Source organism: Vigna angularis, chromosome 5 (assembly GCF_016808095.1).
Source record: "Vigna angularis cultivar LongXiaoDou No.4 chromosome 5, ASM1680809v1, whole genome shotgun sequence".
Classification (NCBI taxonomy): Eukaryota; Viridiplantae; Streptophyta; class Magnoliopsida; order Fabales; family Fabaceae; genus Vigna; species Vigna angularis.
In genome coordinates, this window is record NC_068974.1 from 3,927,140 (window position 1) to 3,948,198 (window position 21,059).

The window sequence follows — 21,059 nt, forward strand, 5'->3', positions numbered from 1 at the left end:
ATATGACACTTTCAGTTTGGACACCTTAACTTTGGAAGCTTGGTCGAACTCTCAAGGAGAGAATTAGTACTCGGATTACCCGGTATATAATTTAAGAAGAAGTTCTGTAAAGAATGTGTGCTCGAAAAACAGTCAAGAACGAAGTTTCCAAACTCGGCCATGTACAAGGTAAAAGAGCAACTCGAATTAGTACACACCGACCTATGTAGACCTATTACTCCTAGCTCATTCAGTGATAAAAGGTATTTCATCTTATTTATAGATGATTTCTCTAGAAAAAATTAGGTGTATTTTTTACAGGAGAAGTCGGAAGCACTAGGGGCATTTAAGATGTTTAGACTGATGGTGGAAAAGGAAATTAACAAGAAAATTACAGCGTTAAGATTTGACAGGGGAGGTGAATTCACATCAGCAAAGTTTTAGGAGTATTGTGAAGAGCAAGGGATAAAGCGTTTTCTAACAGCTCCATATTCACCACAACAAAATGGTGTGACGGAGAGGAAGAATAGAACTATTCTTGATATGTCCAGCAATTAAGTCTTAATCAATGCTTGGTATCTTAGTAAAAAGGCTTAAATGATAAAATGCTACCTGAATTTTAGAAAGTGTAAAAAACACTTTGTTGTTTTGAACATGCATTAAATATCATTAAATGCTCAACATTCAAAAACAACAAAAGTGATAAAAGAAAAGACATATATGTTGCAAGCATATCTATTCTACTTCGCGTAGATAACCTACTACATGCATCCACCTGCTCCATTCGATGAAAATTATAAGTGGATATTAGAAACAAAGAGGACATTCACGAAATGTTCTCTCCATCTAAAGTCGTGTCAAAAAAATAGTACAAGAAGGTGAAAGTATGAAGATGACATCCATTAAGTGAAATTTGATGTTTTCAGCTCTGGAGTACTTGTTCTAGAGATCATTTATGGTCAAACTCTTCTTTTATTTGTTCTAGAGATCATTTATGGTCAAACTCTTCTTTTATATGTGAGTCTTTCACCCTTATTGGTCATCAAATTATTCAACAAATCTTAATGAGTTTAACATTGTTGACAGAATTGCATATGCTTGTAGGCTTGGAGAACATGGGGTGCAGGAAAATGTTTGGAAACGATTGATCCAATGCTGGAAAAATCTTTCTTAGGTAGTGCAGTTGAGAGTTCTATACACATTGGTTTGTTGTGTGTTAAAGAAGATGCGAAAGATACCAACAATGTCTCATGTGGTTTTAATGTTGGCAAGTGATACAATGGTTCTTCCAAAACCCAAGCACTGTGCATTTTCAATTGGAATAATGGCATCAGAGGAAGTGTATACATCAAAAAGTTCTAAGAAGGTTTCCAATAATGATCTAACTGTCTCTATTTTCTTTACCAAGATGATAAACAATTGCATAAAGGATTTGCCAATTCTCAATTAATATGACCAAGTTGTATTTATCATTGATTTATACATATATAAATTATCTATTAAATGTATGCATTTATCATTTAAAATTGATCTGAGTGATTTTTACATTGTCAATTAATAAAAAATTGCTTGTTTCTATGATAGTATCTTTCATATCTAAAGCAGTAAGAATTTATAATAAACATTACTGTGTATATATATATGTTAAGCATAATTTCTTTAGAAAATATCTTATTAATTATTATTTCCAGAAAAATAATTGTATTATCTCCAAAAGTCAGTGATCAAAATATCAAATTTTAAAATAAACTTTAAAATTAAATAAAATTTCAAGGAATAAAATATAATAAGGAAGCAAAATCAATTAAAATATAAAATCATGACTTCTCAATTCATTTTTTAGCTAGCTGTGCTGTTAATATACTTTTAATTATACATTTGATTTAATTTTTAAAATAGTACTGCTAAAATTATTAAAAATGATATTTGTGAGTTTATGAATATATGAAACATACTTTCATCATCGTATACTCCACCAAAACAAGACACACGTTAGTAATTGAATAATTATACTTTCAAATATTTACAACATCACCAACTTTAATGTTATTGTTTGAAATGTCTACAAGTAATAGACCATTCATCGATTAAGTATTTAAAATTAGTGTCAATGTTGACTATCTAGTGTGAATGAGAGTATATAAAATTCACTTCCACCAACGACCATTAATATGAGAGTATACCTTGGGACTTGCGAGGTAATATCCTTTCCTGTACGATGGATATGGATGGATGTCTTTTTTAGAGAATTAGATGATGATTAAACTTTATCTAATTTATAATAGACATCATAATAATTTATATTCTATTTCAATCGATCCTTCGATACTTTATCAGTTTTAGATTAAGCTTAAGAATGTAAAATGCCTTTTTTCTTTTAATCTGGATAGTTTAACACATTCTTAATTTGGTATATAAGGCATCAAATAAAAATTCGTCACATGTATAGGGATCAAATCAACAATGTCTGAGACGTATAGGAACAACATTATTCTACAATATTTTGTATTTTCTCTTTGATTTCCTTCAGGTGAAAATGATTGTTTTATCTATAAGCAAAGTTGCACACGTTCCTGATGTCAGAAGGGCTTCCAGATACAAAGTCAAAGTCAACTAGTACGAATTTTAACAGGGCATGCCGTCAATTATTGACGGGTTAGTTAACATTTTATAAGTGTTGAATATCAAATTTAAGGTTCATCGCATTTAATATTTGTTGCTAAAGAATAGTAACAGAGAATGAATAATAAATGAAACTTATGGTTTGAAATGCATTACTTGCCATAGGTTTCAACCATTGTAGCCAATAACATAATTAAGCAAGTACTTCATGATAGGAACACAAGGAAAAGTGAGATCAATATGCTTTAGTTTCTTGTTATTACTGAGTTTCAGATCATTCAGTACAAAGGCCAAAGCACAGTCATCCCTGGGAAGTAACTGCGAAAACACCACCCAACAGACTCTCAGCAGTGCATACCAAACTAACCTTGATAGAATCCTAACCTGGATGTCCTCGGATGCAGCCACAAGCAATGGTTATAACCACAACACCATAGGCACCAATAGCTCTGTGTATGGCCTCTATGATTGTGGTGGTGATGTGGCTGGATACTTTTGTCAATTTTGTATTGCCACTGCTGTAAAAGAAGCCCCTCAGCTCTGCTCCAATAGGCTGTCTGCTGTAGTGTGGAATGATTACTGCGTTATAAGGTACTCAAATGAGGACTTCTTTGGGAAAGCTATTACATACCCAATATGGCATACTCCTGGAACAAAAAACATATCCAACACGGTAGAGATTCAGAGAGGTGAGGATTTTTGGAGAAGCATGATCAGAAAAGCTACTAATGAAACCAACCAGTTGTACTATAAGGATGGCTTCAATTTGAGTGCTACTGAGAGTAGGTATGGTGTGGTGCAATGCACCAGAGATCTCACAAATGAAGGGTGCAGGCAGTGTTTGGAGGACATACTTGCTGAAGTTCCCAAATGTTGTGAACAAAAAATAGCATATATGGTTTGGACTGGAAGTTGCTTGATGAAGTATGATGATTATATGTTCTACCTTCTTGCCAACCAAACACCTTCAGCTCCTGCCCCCAATCCGCAAACAGGTGAATCTTAATCCTATTACAGAACTTGTTATTTACTTTGCGAAACAAATTTTAAAAATCGATTGTTTTGTTAATATAATATAACCTATCTCTCCCTTTGCCTTCCACTTTTACCATCTAACCAACCTTATATCTACATCTTCTGTACTGTCACAGATAAACAAGGGGTTAATAACAGGACAAGAATATTGATCATTATCATCAGTTTGATCGGGGCAATAATTGTACTATGTTTCAGCCTATATTGCTTCTGGTACAGGAAAAGGATGAGAAAAGCTAATTATAAAGAAAAAACGAGGGATGGGGTTAGAGAAGGTAATTTGCTCATAGCACAGATTCCTTGATTTATATGATGGCTAATTTGTCCCAGTCAAATAAGACTTTTTTTCTCAGCTATGAACTCACAAACTTCTCTTGTAGAAGAGCTACCTCTACCTTCATTTCATAAAATTCAATCAGAGGAAACGTGGAGCACCGACCTGCCTAGAATCCCATTTGTCACAATTCTACAGAGTACTGATAACTTTTCAGAAGCATCTAAATTAGGGGAAGGTGGATTCGGCCCTGTTTACAAGGTAGTAATGATTTAGAGTTTTGGATATAGATTTCTTATTGCCAACTTCTATTTATTTCAAACTTTTATCAGGGAAATCTACCTGATGGAAGACAAATTGCAGTAAAAAGACTGTCAAAATTTTCTGGTCAAGGCTCAGAGGAGTTCAATAATGAAGTAATGTTTATAGCTAAATTGAGGCATCGCAATCTTGTAAGACTTCTGGCATGCTGCTTAGAGGAAAATGAAAAGATACTGGTATATGAGTATTTGCCAAATAAAAGTCTCGATTTTCACTTATTTGGTATGTTTTCACATTGCTATGGCCAAATCATAGAATTTGTCGTATTTGCTATTTTTTTTGCTTCACTAAATGTTTTTTGGTTCAAATCTCTATGCTGTTATATATTGTCAGATGTTGAGAAAAGAAAACAATTCGATTGGAAACTAAGATTAAGCATTATCCATGGAATAGCAAGAGGTATTTTATACCTTCATGAAGACTCTCAACTCAGACTAATCCATAGAGATCTCAAAGCCAGCAACGTTCTATTAGACCGTGACATGAATCCCAAAATATCAGATTTTGGATTGGCAAGGGCATTTGAAGTGGGACAGAACCAGGCAAATACAAAACGAGTGATGGGCACTTAGTGAGTTCTACTTGTAACAAATACTTTCAATACAATATCTATGCATATTTTAGAATTTAGTTATAGTAAACTGGAATTCTTTGCTTTATGTTCCTTGCCACGAGATAATAACAAAGCTCTATTGGTTTCCACTAGTGGATACATGGCTCCTGAATATGCTATGGGAGGACTATTTTCAGTGAAATCTGATGTCTTCAGCTTTGGAGTTCTTGTTCTAGAAATCATTTGTGGGAGAAAGAACGGTGGATTCTACCTGTCAGATAGTCAAAATCTTCTTGTATACGTAAGTCTTCACTCTAGTGTGGTTGACAAATTATTCAACAATGCTAAGATAACTAAGGCTTATGAGTATTAAAAAACTACAAATCCTTGTGTAGGCATGGAGAACATGGAATGAAGGAAAATGTTTGGAATTGATGGATCCAATGCTGGAAAAATCTTTCATGCGAAATGAAGTAGAAAGATGCATAGAGATTGGTTTGTTGTGTGTTCAAGAAGATGCAAGAGATAGACCAACCATATCCGATGTTGTAGTAATGCTGGCGAGTGACACAGTGGTCGTTCCAAAACCCAAGCACCCAGCATTTTCAATTGGAAGGATGGCCTCAGAGGACATCTCTACATCAAAAAGTTCCAAGAATCTTTCCATTAATGATATAACATCCTCGATTACTTTACCGAGGTAATTTCATAATGCACTTTAAAAGTGACAGATAAAGTTGTATTTATAATTGATTTGAATGAAATTATTTAATGATTTATCTACTCATATTAACATTGAATGTACCCATACTTTTTATTTTACAATATATTTCAATCTCTAATATAAAAATCTTCCTTTTGTTGAGTTAGAATATAGATCAATTTCCAAGAAAAAACTGCAGAGAGAAAACAACACAAAATGAATCCTTATATGTCCACGGCATGCACCCGAAGTTCATAAAACAAAATTATCATCACAAAGCCAAAATACCTAAAATTGATTGTGTGAGAAAACCATCCCCAGTTATCCTGCAATTCCCTGTCTAAGCCAGAACAAGCAGCACCTGTGTTTCTCCAACAAGGAATCATGCCTGACTGAGCCATGAGTTTTCTCCATGAATATTCCACTCTGTTAATCTGGAAGCTGAAGGTATAGGTAGCACGCTAACATGTGTAAGGCAATTGGGAACACAACAACGAGTAAAGTGCAAAGCTGATGTACATTCCTGAAGCAGCAAAGTCGGGAAAATTTTCATAAACAATCAAATATCCGTAAAAGTTCAAGTGGGAATTGATAGACAAATATATGCATCAGCTAAAATGTGTTTGAAAAGAACAAAAGCCTCAAACTCACAGAATTTGCTACAATAACCCATTAACAAACTATTTACAAAACCAACTACGCAAATTGACTCACACGGGCAAATAATGCTCTCAAGACTTCGTATCCCACAATTTTCAGGCGCAAAAACCTTTATCATACATTACGTAAACATCACTATATTTCTCCCAGGCGTTTTCACAAACAGGTGATAGCCATCGCAACTCAGATTTGTTTGATTGAAACTCGAATAAGATTATTAAAGTGTTAAGTTGGTCAGTTTCAACAACAAAAACTAAAGGAGATTCCTGTTTCCTCTGGGCATGCACAAACGTGCATATTCCTTTGCTCGGAAAATGAATAACACTATTATTACTACAAGCCAAAAAAAATAAAAACTAACTTGAAAAACAACAAAATGCTAAGAGAACATTTAAAAAAAAATAAAATACATGAATAAAATTAATTATTGTTCATTAGTTATTTATCTTTTCTATCCTACATTTTGTATCCTACCGTTACAAAATTAATTATTGTTCAATTTGTAAATTATAGTAGTGGTATAAGTATCATTTTTTTAATAGTTTTAAATAATGCTTTGCGTGAAATTTTGTACTTCATTAAGGAATTCTCTCTTTCCTTTGACATGATTTAGCCTGCTATGGATTCACTGTTGGCATATAATAGGGTATTATTTCCGGCTATGATTACTAGCTTCACACCTATAAGGTTATCAAATTTATGATTTATGTAAACTTGTGATAGTCAAATAAACTCGATTCATAAACTTCTTTTACATAATCAAATTAATAACATTCTAATTCAAATAAGTTACTAAAATTATATAAATTCAAATAAATAAGTTAATAGAAATATTATTCATAGAAATATTAAAAAATATAAATAGAAATGTCAAAGTGTCTATGTCTCTTTCTCTGATGATGGCATCATCATCTCCGTCATCATCTTCATCCAACTCTTTCTCTGATGAATGTTGTGCATACTCATTGTTCCCAAATGTTATGTTATCAAGATCAAGAACATCTAGAGCAGGATCTGTTATTGCTCCATCTAAGTGAAAATTTTCACCATCATTTTCATCTTCAACCTTCTCAATCTCAACAACATCATCTGCCTCTTTTGTTATCCATTCATCATCTGTCTCTGCAGTTATCCATTCATCATCTGATTCAATGTTATCAAATGGAAAGCAACATTTTTTCAAATTTGTCTAATTTTCAACTTGTAGTTGTACATCACATAAACTAAAACATTCATCTTTTTTTATACAAACTATTCATTCTCTTTTTATGAACCTAAAATGGAATATAATATTTTTAGTAAATATATAAACATAATAAAGAAAATTATAAATTAAAAATAATTTAAATTACCATTTCAAAAGAGCTCTAATTACGCTCACATCCAGAAAAACTACAAGTCAAACTTATAATTCAAATAAAAAATCTCTTCAAATCTGGAGTTCCATCACCAAACATCTCCCACCATTTCTCAGGATTTAATTCTTTCATGCATTCATTTGCATCTTTCATTCCAAAAAGTCCTCTAGCATAATGAAATTCAACAATTTGTAAATTAATTTTTCTTCTTTCTGCCATATTTGGTACCAATCTTCTCATGCACATATAATCCTTCTTTCACCTCTCCACCATCATCACATCTAAAGTTAGGTTCATAGTGGGGTTTAGAAAATAAACAGTTGCATGCAAAGGCCTATGAAGTTGATTATCCCATTGAGCATCAATTATTCTCCAAACCTCTTCATAACTAAATATAATTACCAAACCAATTATGATATATTAGAAATAATTTCAGACATAAGTAATTAAACTTTGAATGAATGAAAGTTTGAAATTTTACCTCTTTTTGATATTGTTAAAGTTGGACCTAATCTTATCTTTTGCACAATCCATCTCTTCATCATAAATGAAACTCATTACAGGTTTTACATCTGAGTCTAATAATCTTAAGACCACCATAAAAGGGGCAATGACTTTAAGGCATATGGAGACATTGTTCCAAAACCGACTATCTAAGCACATTATCTACTCTTTTCCCCTCTTGTGAAGTTCCAAACTTGCTTGTCTTACACTCCTTAGAACTAAACATAGTCAACAATGTGGCTTCAATTCATGAAGACAAGCAAGAGTTAAATAAGCCTTGGCAAATCTAGTCACACATGATTTTATCAAGTTTATGCCTTTAGGGAACTTTTTCAACAAGGAAATCAATACTGATCTTCCATAACTGTTATCTTTCTTCCCTTCTTAATTGTCAATTCATGAACCTTCAATTTTTTTTCAAAATTTTCAAATATTAAATCAATACAGTGTGTTGCACATGGAGTTCAATACAATTTTTCCCTTTTTTGCATAAACAACTCTCCAATTGCCTTGAAATTTGCAGCATTATCAGTGATAACTTGAACAACATTTTCTTCTCCAACAAACTCGACAACATCATCTAACATTTTAAAAACTTTATCAGCTATTTTTGATATGTCTAAAGTGTCAAGTGAATAAAGAAAAATATTCCCTTTAGGACTATTCACCAAAATTTAAAAATAGAATGCCTTTTTATATCTGTCCAACCATCAAACATAATTGTACACCCAATTCTCTTCCATTCCTCCTTATAATGCTCAAGGATTGTATTTGTTTTGTTCACATCATGATTCAAAAGCTTCTCTCTAATATCATGATAGGATGGTGGTTTATATCCAACTCCATACTTACCAATCATTTCACACATCTTTGTAAATGCTGAATTTCTAGGTACATTAAAAGGAATGACACTGGTGTAAAAGAGTTCAGTCACTTGAGCATCAACTTCTTCTTTGTATCTTTTTTCCATCATTTGATTTATAGTTCCTTAGACTCCCCTTTGCTAGTAGTATCAACTTTTTGTTTTCCTTTAAAATTGAATACTCTATGTCCTCCTTCAACCCTTTTACTTTCTTCATCGTCTTCATCAATGATATTTAACTTTCTTTTCTTTGATGAAACATTCTTTGATGAAACAAAAACACAAGGTTCATAATCCTCCCTAATTCCAACAAGATGATGCTTAAATCTAAATATGCGTTCACTCACAATCTTTGAGCAATAGTTATATTTCACTTTTCCCACTACCAATATCAAATCCATGTTTCCATCCAATCGATTTCCCAGAGCATTTTTACTTTTATTTTTAACTGATAAAGATGCACTCGGATTAACTTCCACTAAATTTAGTGTGTTTCCAAACATAATGAGATATGTTTTTTAACTACAAACCTAAAAAATAAAATGCATAAGAGCTTAAAATATTGTAGCAGCATGGTTTTGTCATCAGTGCAGTGCAACACTTTACTTTTTGAAAAATAAAATGAATAACAGTGCTGTAAAATGAATAAAATGAATACTTTGTTGTAAAATACTTTACTGTTAAAATCAATTTAAACAGCACGAACATAATTTCAGTCTCGGTGGCAAAGGGTTTACACTTACACCACGTGCGAGTTCAAGGACGAGATCGACAATGATAGCACGAGAACGACAATGAATGGCAAGATCGACAATGATAGTGCAAACAACGGGAACGAAGACCCTTGCACGAGGATCGCAAGGCACGAGATCAAAAGCGAGATCAAACAAGGATTGCGATATGTTGACAACCAAATTTGACAACATTTTGACAACGAAACGTCTCAGCATTGTATTGGGTAATTTTGAATATTTTTTTTTTAAAGAAATATGATTTGAAAAGGGGATCACAGTTTCCCATGATTGTTTTTTTGTTTGTTATGAGTGTGTTTTTAATATTTTATGAATGAAGGACCCTTATTGGTCATGGTTAATGGTTTCTACAACTTGTAATGTGAAGTTTGGTAATGAATCAATGGTTTGTGCGAAAAAGCCCAAACCTTGGGAGAAATACCGCCAACCACAATGGGAGACAAAAGCCAAAGACTTACATAACCACAGAAATGCCGCCAACGACAATGCACGCCAAAATCAACAAAAAATTCCAGAACGGGGGATATATACCGTCAACAAGCCCACAGTCACACCATCAAAAAAAAGGGAAATGGGTAAAGAGGGAGACGAAATCCTCGACAGTGACCAAATGACCCAAGAAACGAAGTAAGAAGAGTCAAACTCAAACTCAAAGGGGAGAGAGAAACAACATTTCAATGGTGGAGAGAGAGTAAAGAAAAGCAAGGAACGAAGAAGACCGAAACGGTGGAGAGAGATAGATGATTCAATGGTGGAGAGAGATGAAAGTTTCAATGGTGGAGAGAGAGTTGAGAAAACCAAGCTGCGAAAAAGAGTGAATCTGAAAAAAAAAAAAAAAGAAACCGCCAAAAGGAGTTTCTATCCAAATTCTTTCTAAAATTGCCCTTCTAAACAAATTCAACCTTTTTAAAAAAACCTTTTAAAACCAACCAATGAAACAACGTCATGTGGCGTTGTCAAATAGTTGGCAAAATATAGTTGTTAAAAAAACATTTTCCATCAAACAACGAGAACGAAGCGCAACAAAAGACGAACTTGAAACTACGATTGAGAGTGTGAGAACGAATATGAACCCTGAGAACGAAGATGAATGAACAACGAGAATTATCTCAACAATTTTTCTACATGCAAGAGAGAAACTATGCTTAATGTTGCATTCAGCAGCACAATATTTACTAATTCTAAGAGGTAGATCACTCATTCAAGATTTTCTAGTATGATAAATGTGGATGAGACTTTTAATTAAATTTCAAACAAAGATGTCAATTGCAAAAATTGATTGCGAAAAGAAAATTAGTTATTTGGGGTGAAACACTAATGACATGTAATTTTTTGGAGGATTTATAGAACATTTCAAGACAATGTGTATTTTCAACAATTATAGCTTAAATAGATCTTTTGAAGGGGAAGTGATAGCATTTGAAGAAGATTTTAGACAAATACTTGTAATTCATAAAAGGATCAAGACCAGATGAGTTTCATGCTAGTAATAATGAATCATAAGACATCGTCAAAGTTTTGACATTAACAAAAAAATTACGAGGCTACAAATTAGTTGCTCTAATTTGGATGAAGTATGGAAATTCTAATAATGGGTGCTTAGAAAGAATTAGAGATGGAACCATTGGGGAACCAAATGATGGAGACATTAACATTAAAATTCCAAATTATTTACTCATATAAGATAATTAATATTGTTGATTTCAATCACTTTAATTGGATAGTACTTATCCTTCATTACTACAAAACATCATTATGCATCCTTCTTTCAATCTTGAGCTATTTCAACTTGGATTAACATATGTTGTCATTAGTTTCTAGAGAAGAAATAACATACCAAATTACGAGAGGTTGTGTACAAAGAATGTTCATTTAAATACTCATGGTGATATTCACTGTTAATACAATTAATTCATCTGAACTTCAAAAATCATGCCATAAGTTGAAATTTTGTGCAACATGGATATTGTTGACAAACATTTATTAGTGTCCAAGTTTGTCCATTAGTACATTTTCTTAGTTAGGTACTGTGTCAAAGCAAAAATCATTTCTAGAATAAATATGGACCCAAAGTATTCATTCCTACGTAGCCATTGACTTCTTCAGAAAGTATAATTCTACAGAAGAGAGTTTTCTATTGGTGTATAGTTTGCAATGACTCAATAAAAGTCAATGTCAATCTTTCAAACATCTCAAAATGTCCAAAGTTTATCTTCTCCCATAGACAATTATATATTGCAGTGTCTAGAGTCACAGTTAGAAGAGGATTGAAATCACTGATAATTGATGATGAAACATATATCATAATACAACTTCAAATATATGAAGAAATTAAGTCTTCCAAAACTCAAATTAGATTACTTTGAATTTTTTTTAATTAGCAGTTATTATCAATTGTCATTATTATTTTTTTATTGATCAAATAACTTTCTACGCAATATGTTCAATCAACTAATGTCATATATTATTCTTCTTATCCAAACATATTTTCTTTAGTATATTTTGTTATTCAAATATATTTTCAATGACCTTTTTCTCGATAATTATTGTTTAATTATTTTTCATTCTTATTTAATATTTATCGTTATAACAAGTTATATGTATTATGAGACTCTTTACAATTTCTATCATTGCTGCCTCATGCATCGTATTCCTACAGTTTCCATAAAAAAGAAAATGGCTACCAAAATGTTAAGAGAATTAAAGTAAAATTATATACAAATACAGTTACAACAATTTTATTTCTTTTATATATTGGAATAGATAACTTTCTGGATCAAACTAAATACAAATTTATTAGATTATAAAGGGTTAAAAAGTTATAAAAGATTGGATCAAAATTTATTAGATTCTACAATATTATAAAATTTATTAAAGATATCCAAATTTTAATCATTTATATGGATAATAAAAATAAGAGCAAATGGATGGAAGTGATCCTCTCATGCATTTGCCTCCAGCCCTATATATTTACTTTTAACTTTTAGATATGTGTAAATCCGTAAAAGCAATGACTACAAAAATATCTAGTTATCATACATAAGTAGTTATCCATTCATCACAATGACAAATTGGTATCCAAAAATATTTATTATATGCAAATACAGTGAATAATAAGTATTTTAATATCAGTTTAAACAAATCAAGTACAAATGTTATATTATCAGTATCTTTGCATATTCATTACTTAATAAAGTTAAAGTTAAAATTTATTTTATATTATATTTAATTTAATTTAATTAAAATAAAAAATTAAGTTAAATTTTATTAGGTTAAATTTAATTAAAGTCAAAATTTAATTTATATTATATTTTATAATTTTTTAAATTTTATATATATTTTATTTTAAAAATTTATAAAATATAATATAATTTTTTAAAACTCAAGGTTATTTTTTTAATACATTCTTAATTTGGTCATTTAAAGGATCAAATATAAAAAGGCATACCGGTGTAAGGAGAAAATTTAAAATATAATACATGTATAGGAAGACCAAATTAAAAATGAATAACATTTTACATGTACAAAACGGATTTAATTAATTTAATACAAAAAAAAGAAGAATATTCTCTTTGTTTTTTGTTTAGGTGAAAACGATACTTTTAACTGTAAGCAAAGTTGACTACGTACCTGATGTCAGAAGGGCTGCTAGATACAAGCTCTCAGTGAGCTAGTCATGACTTTACCATGTCTTTCCCTCAACTATTGGCTACGTTAGTTGACATTTTATACATGTTGAATTTGAAATTTGAAGTTTATCTTGTTTTACATTTACTGTTAAAGGATAAAAAAAATGGTACTTTAGTAATCAAAATTGACAATTAGAATTAATAGGTCATTAAACTCATGGCTGTGAAATGCATTACTAGCTATGTGTTTCAATCATTGCAGCAAATAACACAATTAAGCAAGTACTTCATCACAGGAATACAAAGAAACATGAGATCAATATGCTTTACTTTCTTGTTATTGCTGAGTTTCAGATCATTCATCACAAAGGCCGAAGAAGAAGCAAACCTGGGAAGTAACTGTGTAAACACTACCCAGCAGACTCTAAGCAGTGCATACCAAACCAACCTTGATAGAATCCTAACCTGGATGCCCTTGGATGCAGCCACAAGCCATGGTTATAACCACACCACCATAGGCACCAATAGCTCTGTGTATGGCCTCTATGATTGTGGCGGTGACGCGGTTGGATACTTTTGTCAATTTTGTGTTTCCACTGCTGCAAACGAAGCCCCTCAGCTCTGCCCCAACAGGGTATCTGCTGTGGTGTGGAATGATTACTGCGTTATAAGGTACTCAAATGAGGACTTCTTTGGGAAAGCTATGACATCCCAAACATGGCATAGTTTTGGAAAAAGAAACATATCCAATGTAACAGAGATTCAGAAAGGTGAGAATTTTGTGACAAGTTTGATCAGAAAAGCAACTAATGAAACCAACCAGTTGTACTATAAGGAAGGCTTCAATTTGAGTGCCACTGAGAGTAGGTATAGCGTGGTGCAATGCACTAGAGATCTCACAAATGAAGCGTGCAGACAGTGTTTGGAGGACATACTGGCTGAAGTTCCCAAATGTTGTGAACAGAAAGTAACATGGACGGTTTGGTCTGGAAGTTGTTTGATAAGGTATGATGATCATATGTTCTACCTTCTTCCCAACGAACCACCTTCAGCTCCCGAGCCCAATGCACAAGGTGAACCTGAATCGGTTTTCTTCATAAACAAATATTAGTCATTAATATATTAGCTTTTGTTAATGGATCTATTTACTTTTATCACCAAATCAACCTTATATTTTCATTAATCTTTTACTTTGTCACAGATAAACTAGGGGGTAATAACAGATCAAAAATATTGATCATTACCTTCAGCGTGGTAGGGCCAATAATTATTTCATGTTTCGGCCTATACTGCTTCTGCCATAGGAAAAGACTGAGAAAAGGTAACTATCAATGAATAACCACGGGTGGGGATAGGGAATCTCATTTCTGCAAGAACACATGGCTGAGATATGAACTCACAAAATTTTCTTTGTAGAAGGGCTTCCTCTACCTTCATCACATAAAATTCAATCAGAGGAAATGTGGAACCCAGACCTGCCTAGAATCCCATTAATAACAATTCTACAGAGTACTGATAACTTTTCAGAAGCATCTAAACTAGGAGAAGGTGGATTTGGCCCCGTGTACAAGGTTGTAAAGATGAGGAGTTTCTGATATACTTTTCTTATTTTTTTACCATCTTTCTATATACTCTTATTTATTGCAAACTTTTATCAGGGAACTCTTCCTGATGGAAAGCAAATTGCAGTCAAAAGACTCTCCCAATTTTCTTGTCAAGGCTCGGAGGAGTTCAACAATGAAGTAATGTTTATAGCTAAATTGAGGCATCGCAACCTTGTAAGACTTTTAGCATGTTGCTCGGAGGAAAATGAAAAGATACTTGTATATGAGTATTTGCCAAATAAAAGTCTCGACTTTCACCTATTTGGTATGTTTTCACATAACTCCAGCAGCAGTGTTGTATTTTCTGCAATTGTCTCCACCAATCTCCAGTACAAAAATAGTATTTGTTCACAAGTAAAATGGGAAACTATGGGAACGTAGCTGTCCTGGCTTGTATATAGTACTATTATATCATGCAATTAATAATAATCTCATCATTTATCTTTATGGAGAAAATGAAAAATTCTTCTAGTATTTTGTTTCCCCATTTCTATAGCCAAACCATAGAATATGGTGTATTTTCTATATATATTTTCTTCACTAACTGTTTTTTGTTCAAATCTCAATGCTGTTGTGTGGTCAGATGTTGAGAAAAGAAAAAAATTCGATTGGAAAGTAAGATCAAGCCTTATCAGTGGAATAGCAAAAGGTATTTTATACCTTCATGAGGACTCTCAACTCAGAGTAATTCATAGAGATCTCAAAGCAAGCAACGTTCTATTAGACCATGACATGAATCCCAAAATATCAGATTTTGGATTGGCAAGGGCATTTGAAGTAGGACAGAACCAGGCAAATACAAAACGAGTAATGGGAACTTAGTGAGTTTTACATGTAATTATGTTTTAAACAATAAGATCTATCTGCATATTTTAGTATTTCAATGAAATTCTTTCCTATATGTTCCTTGACTCGAGATAATGACAAAGCTTTATTGATTTCTATTAGTGGATACATGGCTCCTGAATATGCTATGGAGGGACTATTTTCAGTGAAATCTGATGTTTTCAGCTTTGGAGTTCTTGTTCTAGAAATCATTTCTGGGAGAAAGAATGGTGGATTCTACCTGTCAGATGGTCAAAATCTTCTTGTATATGTAAGTCTTTACTCTAGTGTGGTCGTGAAATTATTCAATGCTAAGATAACTAAGACTTAAGAATATTAAAAAAGACACAAATACTTGTGTAGGCTTTGAGAACATGGTATGAAGGAAAATGTTTGGAATTGATGGATTCAATGCTGGAAAAATCCTTCATAGGAAGTGAAGTAGAAAGGAGCATACAGATTGGTTTGTTGTGTGTTCAAGAAGATGCAAGAGATAGACCAACCATGTCGGATGTTGTGGTAATGCTAGCAAGTGACACAGTAGCCATTCCAAAACCCAGGCACCCAGCATTTTCAGTTGGAAGAACGGCCACAGAGGAAGTCCCTACATCAAGAAATTCCAAGAAACTTTCCATTAGTGATATAACAACCTCTATTACTTTACCAAGATAATTTCATGATTGCGCTACAGATTTGTATATATCTATTCAAAAGTGACCAATATAATTGTATTTATAACTTATGTGAATCAAGCTAGTGATTAATTTCATTTTAACATTTAACGTACCAATATTGTAAGGACCGTGATTTTAGGAGTGGTGAGGACACGGTGGTCACCCACCTTTTTCTTTATTGGGGAGTGCATTATGGAAGTGGAATGATGGAAAAGGGGAAAAAGACGGGGGAAGGGATCTCCGTCCCGTACTCACCCTTCTCTCTGCACATCATCACAACCATCATTCACACACGGCCCAAATCAGTATCATGTAGATACTTCAAGGTAGGCAGTGTCCCATATGCAGGTGCGGCGGAGGTGAAACCCCTCCCTGGGTTGCCCGTGGATGGATCGAAGAAGCAGTGACGCGGAGGCCGGGTCGCGGTGGTGAGCAGCAGCCAGTTAGTCAGACACGGCGCAGAGACGCTGAAGAGAGCAGACAGGATCGGAGGTTGGGTCGCGGTGACTGGTTCAGTGGCGCGGTGGCCGGTTTGGCGGAGATGGAGCAAAAGGGGGTGGTTATGGTGATGGAAGAAGCTGGAGGAGGTGAAGGTGCTAGTCCGGGATATGGGGTTGCGGGTGGTGGACATAGTGCTTGGAGAAAACCAGGTAAGGGGAGCTAGATCCTTTTCTTTAGATTGTATGAATCATGTATGTGTTTAGGGAAATCTATAATATAGCTTCGTTCATGAACAAATTTCGTACTCAGAGTGACCTGGTTGTATGTAAATCTGCATGAGTGGTTGTAAAATTGTGTTGTTGAAGAAAATCTGGGAAGAAGGGGATGAAAAAATTGGGGTTTTCTGGGTTTCTGGACTCTGGTGCGTTTCTGCAGAATTTCTGCAGAACGCGCGTACGTCCAATTTTGTGAATCAAAATTGGACGTTCGTCCCAACAGTGCTCAACCAAATAGTGGTCGGCCTAACGTTCGTCCAATTCTGGTGAAACTGGACGTTCGTCCAAATTGTTGAGCGTTCGGTTCTGAACGAACGTCCGCGTTCGTTCGTCTTAGTATGGGACGCTCGTCCAAATCATATTTTAATAGTGATGAATTCAGTATGGCGTTAAATGGTTTAGCGTTCGGCCTAAGTCATTGATCTTAGCGTTTGACTCAGTAGTTGAGCGTTCGGCCTTCGTATTGTTGTAATTATGAGCGATCGGCTGAGTTATTATTCTTAAGTTTCAATCGTTGAGCGTTCGTCCAAACAATAGTCAATTAGATATAACGTTCGGTTTTAGCGTTCAGTATTTTGGTATATTGAGTGTTCGGTTTTTTTGGCCATAAATGAGCGTTCGGTACTAAGTGTTCGGTGTGGATCTTGGACGTTCGTCCTTAAGATATATGTTGATTGTTCGTCCTTAAGTTACATGTTGAGCGTTCGTCCTTAAATATTATAGTGAGCGTTCGTCCTTAAATGTTATAGTGAGCGTTCGTCCTGGTGAGTGTAGCGTTCGCTCAGGAGGTTTAATCTTGGAGCGTTCGTCCAAATAGTGTTCGTCCAATGGGTTTTGGACGTTCGTCCAAACAGTGTTCGTCCAAGTGCTTTTGACGTTCGTCCAAATAGGGTTCGTCCAAGTGCTTTTGACGTTCGTTCAAACAGTGTCCGTCCAATGGGTTTTGGACGTTCGTCCAAACAGTGTCCGCCCAAGGGCTTTTGGCGCTCGTCCAAATAGTGTTCGTCCAGTGGTGATATTTTCTGTTATGTTTTCTCTCATCCAGTAAGTTATGTTATTTAAATATTTCGGTTACCATTTATGAATGCATCTTCATGTGATCCAGATTGGTTGAAAGTGTATGGTTATAAGTGGTTTATGATGTACATTGTTGATCCAAAAGAAATATCATGAGATTTAAAAATGGTAGGATTTAATCGGAAATTAAGATCTCTCGGTGGGATCGGTTAGTGTATTGAATGAATGTAAGAGGCTTCCATATGGGGGGTTATCCCTAACACTCCAACGGTCTTTCATTCTCACTTAGAGAGGATTGACGCGTGTGGTGGGAGTAGTGGGAGGTCCTAGGGTAGACGCTATCACTGGAGGTCTATCCCGCGGTAACGGACTAACCTTGTGTATGGTCGGGTGGAACCCCTCGGCAATGGCTTTGCAAAGCAGTAGAGGCCATCACAAGTGCACAACCCGCCCCAGCTCTACATACATTCTAGTCCGGACGAGTCGGTCTATAAAGTAACAAGTCGGGGTATAAAGTAACAAGTATTGTGATGTTAGTCTACCATGTTTGAATGACTTTTGCATGTTGTGTAAGTGGGTGAATTGTGGTTTAATGAGTATGCTCTAATTGTTCTTTTATACGAATCTAAGTATGATTATATGAATTACCTATGCTATATGTATAGCATGCTTTTATATCTAGCTCACCCTTGCATTGTTTTCGTTATGTGCTGTTTGGGTATGTTTCTTTGGCGATGATCATCCACTTGGATGGGAGCAGATGTTGTCGCGGAGTTTCCCTTGAAGCAAGAGCTGAAAGTTGCTGATGTTGCGGAGTAGTCTTCTTATAGCTTCCTGATTTAAACACTTGTAGTGTTTAATCCTTTCAACTGTTCAATTTTAAATTTTCAGTTTCTGTTATTGGTGAATGACTGTAATTTCATATTTAATTACACGTCATACTCCGACTGTTCTCTATATTTGGATTTTAACGTCTTTATTATATAATATTGGTTATTATATAATCGGGATGTTACAAATATGCTTTTTATTTAGAATATAGTTCAATGCCCAATATAATTGTCTTTCTTTTGTTGCGTATGGAGTTGACCAAAGTAATCAAAAGCAAGACCTTTCTAGATTATTCATAATAAATTCAATCAAAATACATTCTCAATTAAATTCTATTGTGTTTAATTATTTTTCTACCCAAATTAAAAACTAATTAATCAAAATAAATTATTATAGCTGAAATTTAGAAACTTTTATATTAAACCTAGAAACCCTTAAACTCATATGATTAATATACAAAAATCATTACTTTTAATATGATTGAGAGATAGAAAATAAAGAAAGAAAGCAACTCAAATCAATAATCTAAAGAAACTCAAATCAATAATCTAAAGAAACAATTGCATTAATTCAACTTAACTTCAAAATCCAATGAAATTTCCGTGGAATAATCCTAAAAACTTAGAACATTATGAAATAAAAGCGAGAGGATTAATGCATACTTCTATTAGTGGAGGAGACTAAGAATGAATGACTTATCATTTATGCCTCCAATAAGTCTCTTTTTATTGGGCTTAGACTCTAAGTATTCTATTGATAAAATTTTCAAAATTACAAAAAATTCTTGAAAGTTTCTTTAATTGCACTTTAATCCTTTCTGAATTTTCCAAAATTGTACCAGCGTCCCTCAATTGACCAAACTTAACCAGGATTGACGAACTTTGACCGGATGGACGTCACCAACGAGGCACTGCCACGTGACCAGATGGACGTGACCAACTTTCAGATTGGGGGATTGGGGTTTCGAAACTGGGTTTCGCCCCTTCATCCGCAACCACTGGTCTCGTCACGGTGACTCTCGAATTGCCATGGAGGCTGCCTTGCGATTCTTCTTTAGGGGATGGAGGTGCTGATGATAACCCAAATTGGATGAAACTCGCGAGGAGATGAATGGAAGAACTGTGTGGCGAAGTTGGGTTTCGCGGTGGCAATTTAGGGTTCGAAGGGTTTTTCGAATTGGGTCTCTGTGTGATGGTTGTTGGTCTGGTTTTTCTTAGTGCAGGTATTCGAAAGAGATGGCTCTCGCGGATGATAGAGGCGCTGCCAGTCACGACTCTAGTTCTCTCTTGCGATGACGCTGGCGCGATGAAAGGAGGCTATCGCGATTTGCGATTTGGTGTTCCCACAATGGAGGAATTTCTGCGATTCTGTTGTGTTGCGCGACCTGGGAATCACAATTGATGGTGGCGGTTTGAGTGGCTTCCATGGTTCTTGCGGCGGCACATAGAAGATGGTCGCGGCGTGGTGGCTTCACAGCGGCATGGTGGCCTGACGAAGTGTTGCGATGAAGGAGACGATGCGCGAAGATGGTGGCGGCGTGCGAACTGGTTTCGCGTGGAGGTTGCAGCGGTGGTCTCTGCGTTAGAGGAGGACTCGCCCAGTGGTGGCAGCGCGGTGGTGGCCGACGCAAAGTAGGACAATCTCGCGGCGGCTGGCGGCGCGGCAGTGGCAGCGGCAAGGGTTTGGGAATTAGGGTTGAAGGAGATGATGACGTGACAGGGCGGATGTAACAGGGGTGCTGATGTGGTACAATCTGGTTGGTTACGGCAAAGATCGATGACATGACCTTATCTGATTGGTTATCTGTGTAATTGGTGGATTGCCACGTGGCAGAATCCGGTGGAGTTTAATTCTAGTTAGTATTAAGATAGGTGTGTATAGGGCATCAGGGGTGTAGGAAAAAATAAGACTTTTTGTTGGGTTAGTATTGAACCTGTTTCAGACATAGAAGTGGACATTTTGAAAAACAAAGGTGCATTTACTCCTTTTATTTTAATAAATTAATTTTTTTTTGAGACTTTTGATTTTTGGTCTTGATTTGTAATTTTAGACTAATAAAGTTTTAATTTCAATTTAACTGTACAAATAAATATTAAAATATTTAAAAATAATTTATGCGTTAAAATTCATTTTTTACACG

General features: G+C 34.6%; 2 protein-coding genes across 4 annotated transcripts; both read left to right on the top strand.

The window, feature by feature from the left end:
• The first annotated feature begins 2,683 nt into the window (after positions 1 to 2,683).
• LOC108339981 (cysteine-rich receptor-like protein kinase 44) lies at positions 2,684 to 5,571 on the top strand. Of its 3 annotated transcripts, none has more exons than XM_017577215.2 (7): positions 2,684 to 3,596; positions 3,753 to 3,911; positions 4,020 to 4,171; positions 4,243 to 4,453; positions 4,565 to 4,802; positions 4,938 to 5,085; positions 5,180 to 5,571. In XM_017577215.2, the coding sequence occupies exons 1-7, from the start codon at positions 2,810 to 2,812 to the stop codon at positions 5,486 to 5,488; spliced, it is 2,004 nt and encodes a 667-aa protein (XP_017432704.1). In that variant the 5' UTR covers positions 2,684 to 2,809; the 3' UTR covers positions 5,489 to 5,571. The 3 variants fall into 3 exon arrangements, with proteins under 3 accessions (XP_017432704.1, XP_052733889.1, XP_017432703.1); XM_052877929.1 differs by having other exon boundaries at positions 2,695 to 3,596; positions 3,990 to 4,171; XM_017577214.2 differs by having other exon boundaries at positions 2,696 to 3,596; positions 4,017 to 4,171.
• Positions 5,572 to 13,451: 7,880 nt separating this feature from the next.
• On the top strand, positions 13,452 to 16,353 carry LOC108339140 (cysteine-rich receptor-like protein kinase 10). The gene is made up of 7 exons (XM_052877930.1): positions 13,452 to 14,325; positions 14,445 to 14,573; positions 14,672 to 14,823; positions 14,911 to 15,121; positions 15,440 to 15,677; positions 15,805 to 15,952; positions 16,045 to 16,353. The coding sequence occupies exons 1-7, from the start codon at positions 13,470 to 13,472 to the stop codon at positions 16,351 to 16,353; spliced, it is 2,043 nt and encodes a 680-aa protein (XP_052733890.1). The 5' UTR covers positions 13,452 to 13,469.
• The last annotated feature ends 4,706 nt before the right edge of the window (positions 16,354 to 21,059 follow it).

Bases quoted from the DNA above. Each gene is read 5' to 3' on its own strand.
- LOC108339981 (XM_052877929.1), top strand. From the start codon at position 2,810: ATGATAGGAACACAAGGAAAAGTGAGATCAATATGCTTTAGTTTCTTG. The intron at 3,912-3,989 runs GTAATTTGCTCA...TTTTTTTCTCAG, and splicing joins GAGGGATGGGGTTAGAGAAG to CTATGAACTCACAAACTTCT. The intron at 5,086-5,179 runs GTAAGTCTTCAC...ATCCTTGTGTAG, and splicing joins GTCAAAATCTTCTTGTATAC to GCATGGAGAACATGGAATGA.
- LOC108339140 (XM_052877930.1), top strand. From the start codon at position 13,470: ATGGCTGTGAAATGCATTACTAGCTATGTGTTTCAATCATTGCAGCAA. The intron at 14,326-14,444 runs GTGAACCTGAAT...TAATCTTTTACT, and splicing joins TCCCGAGCCCAATGCACAAG to TTGTCACAGATAAACTAGGG. The intron at 15,122-15,439 runs GTATGTTTTCAC...TTGTGTGGTCAG, and splicing joins TCTCGACTTTCACCTATTTG to ATGTTGAGAAAAGAAAAAAA.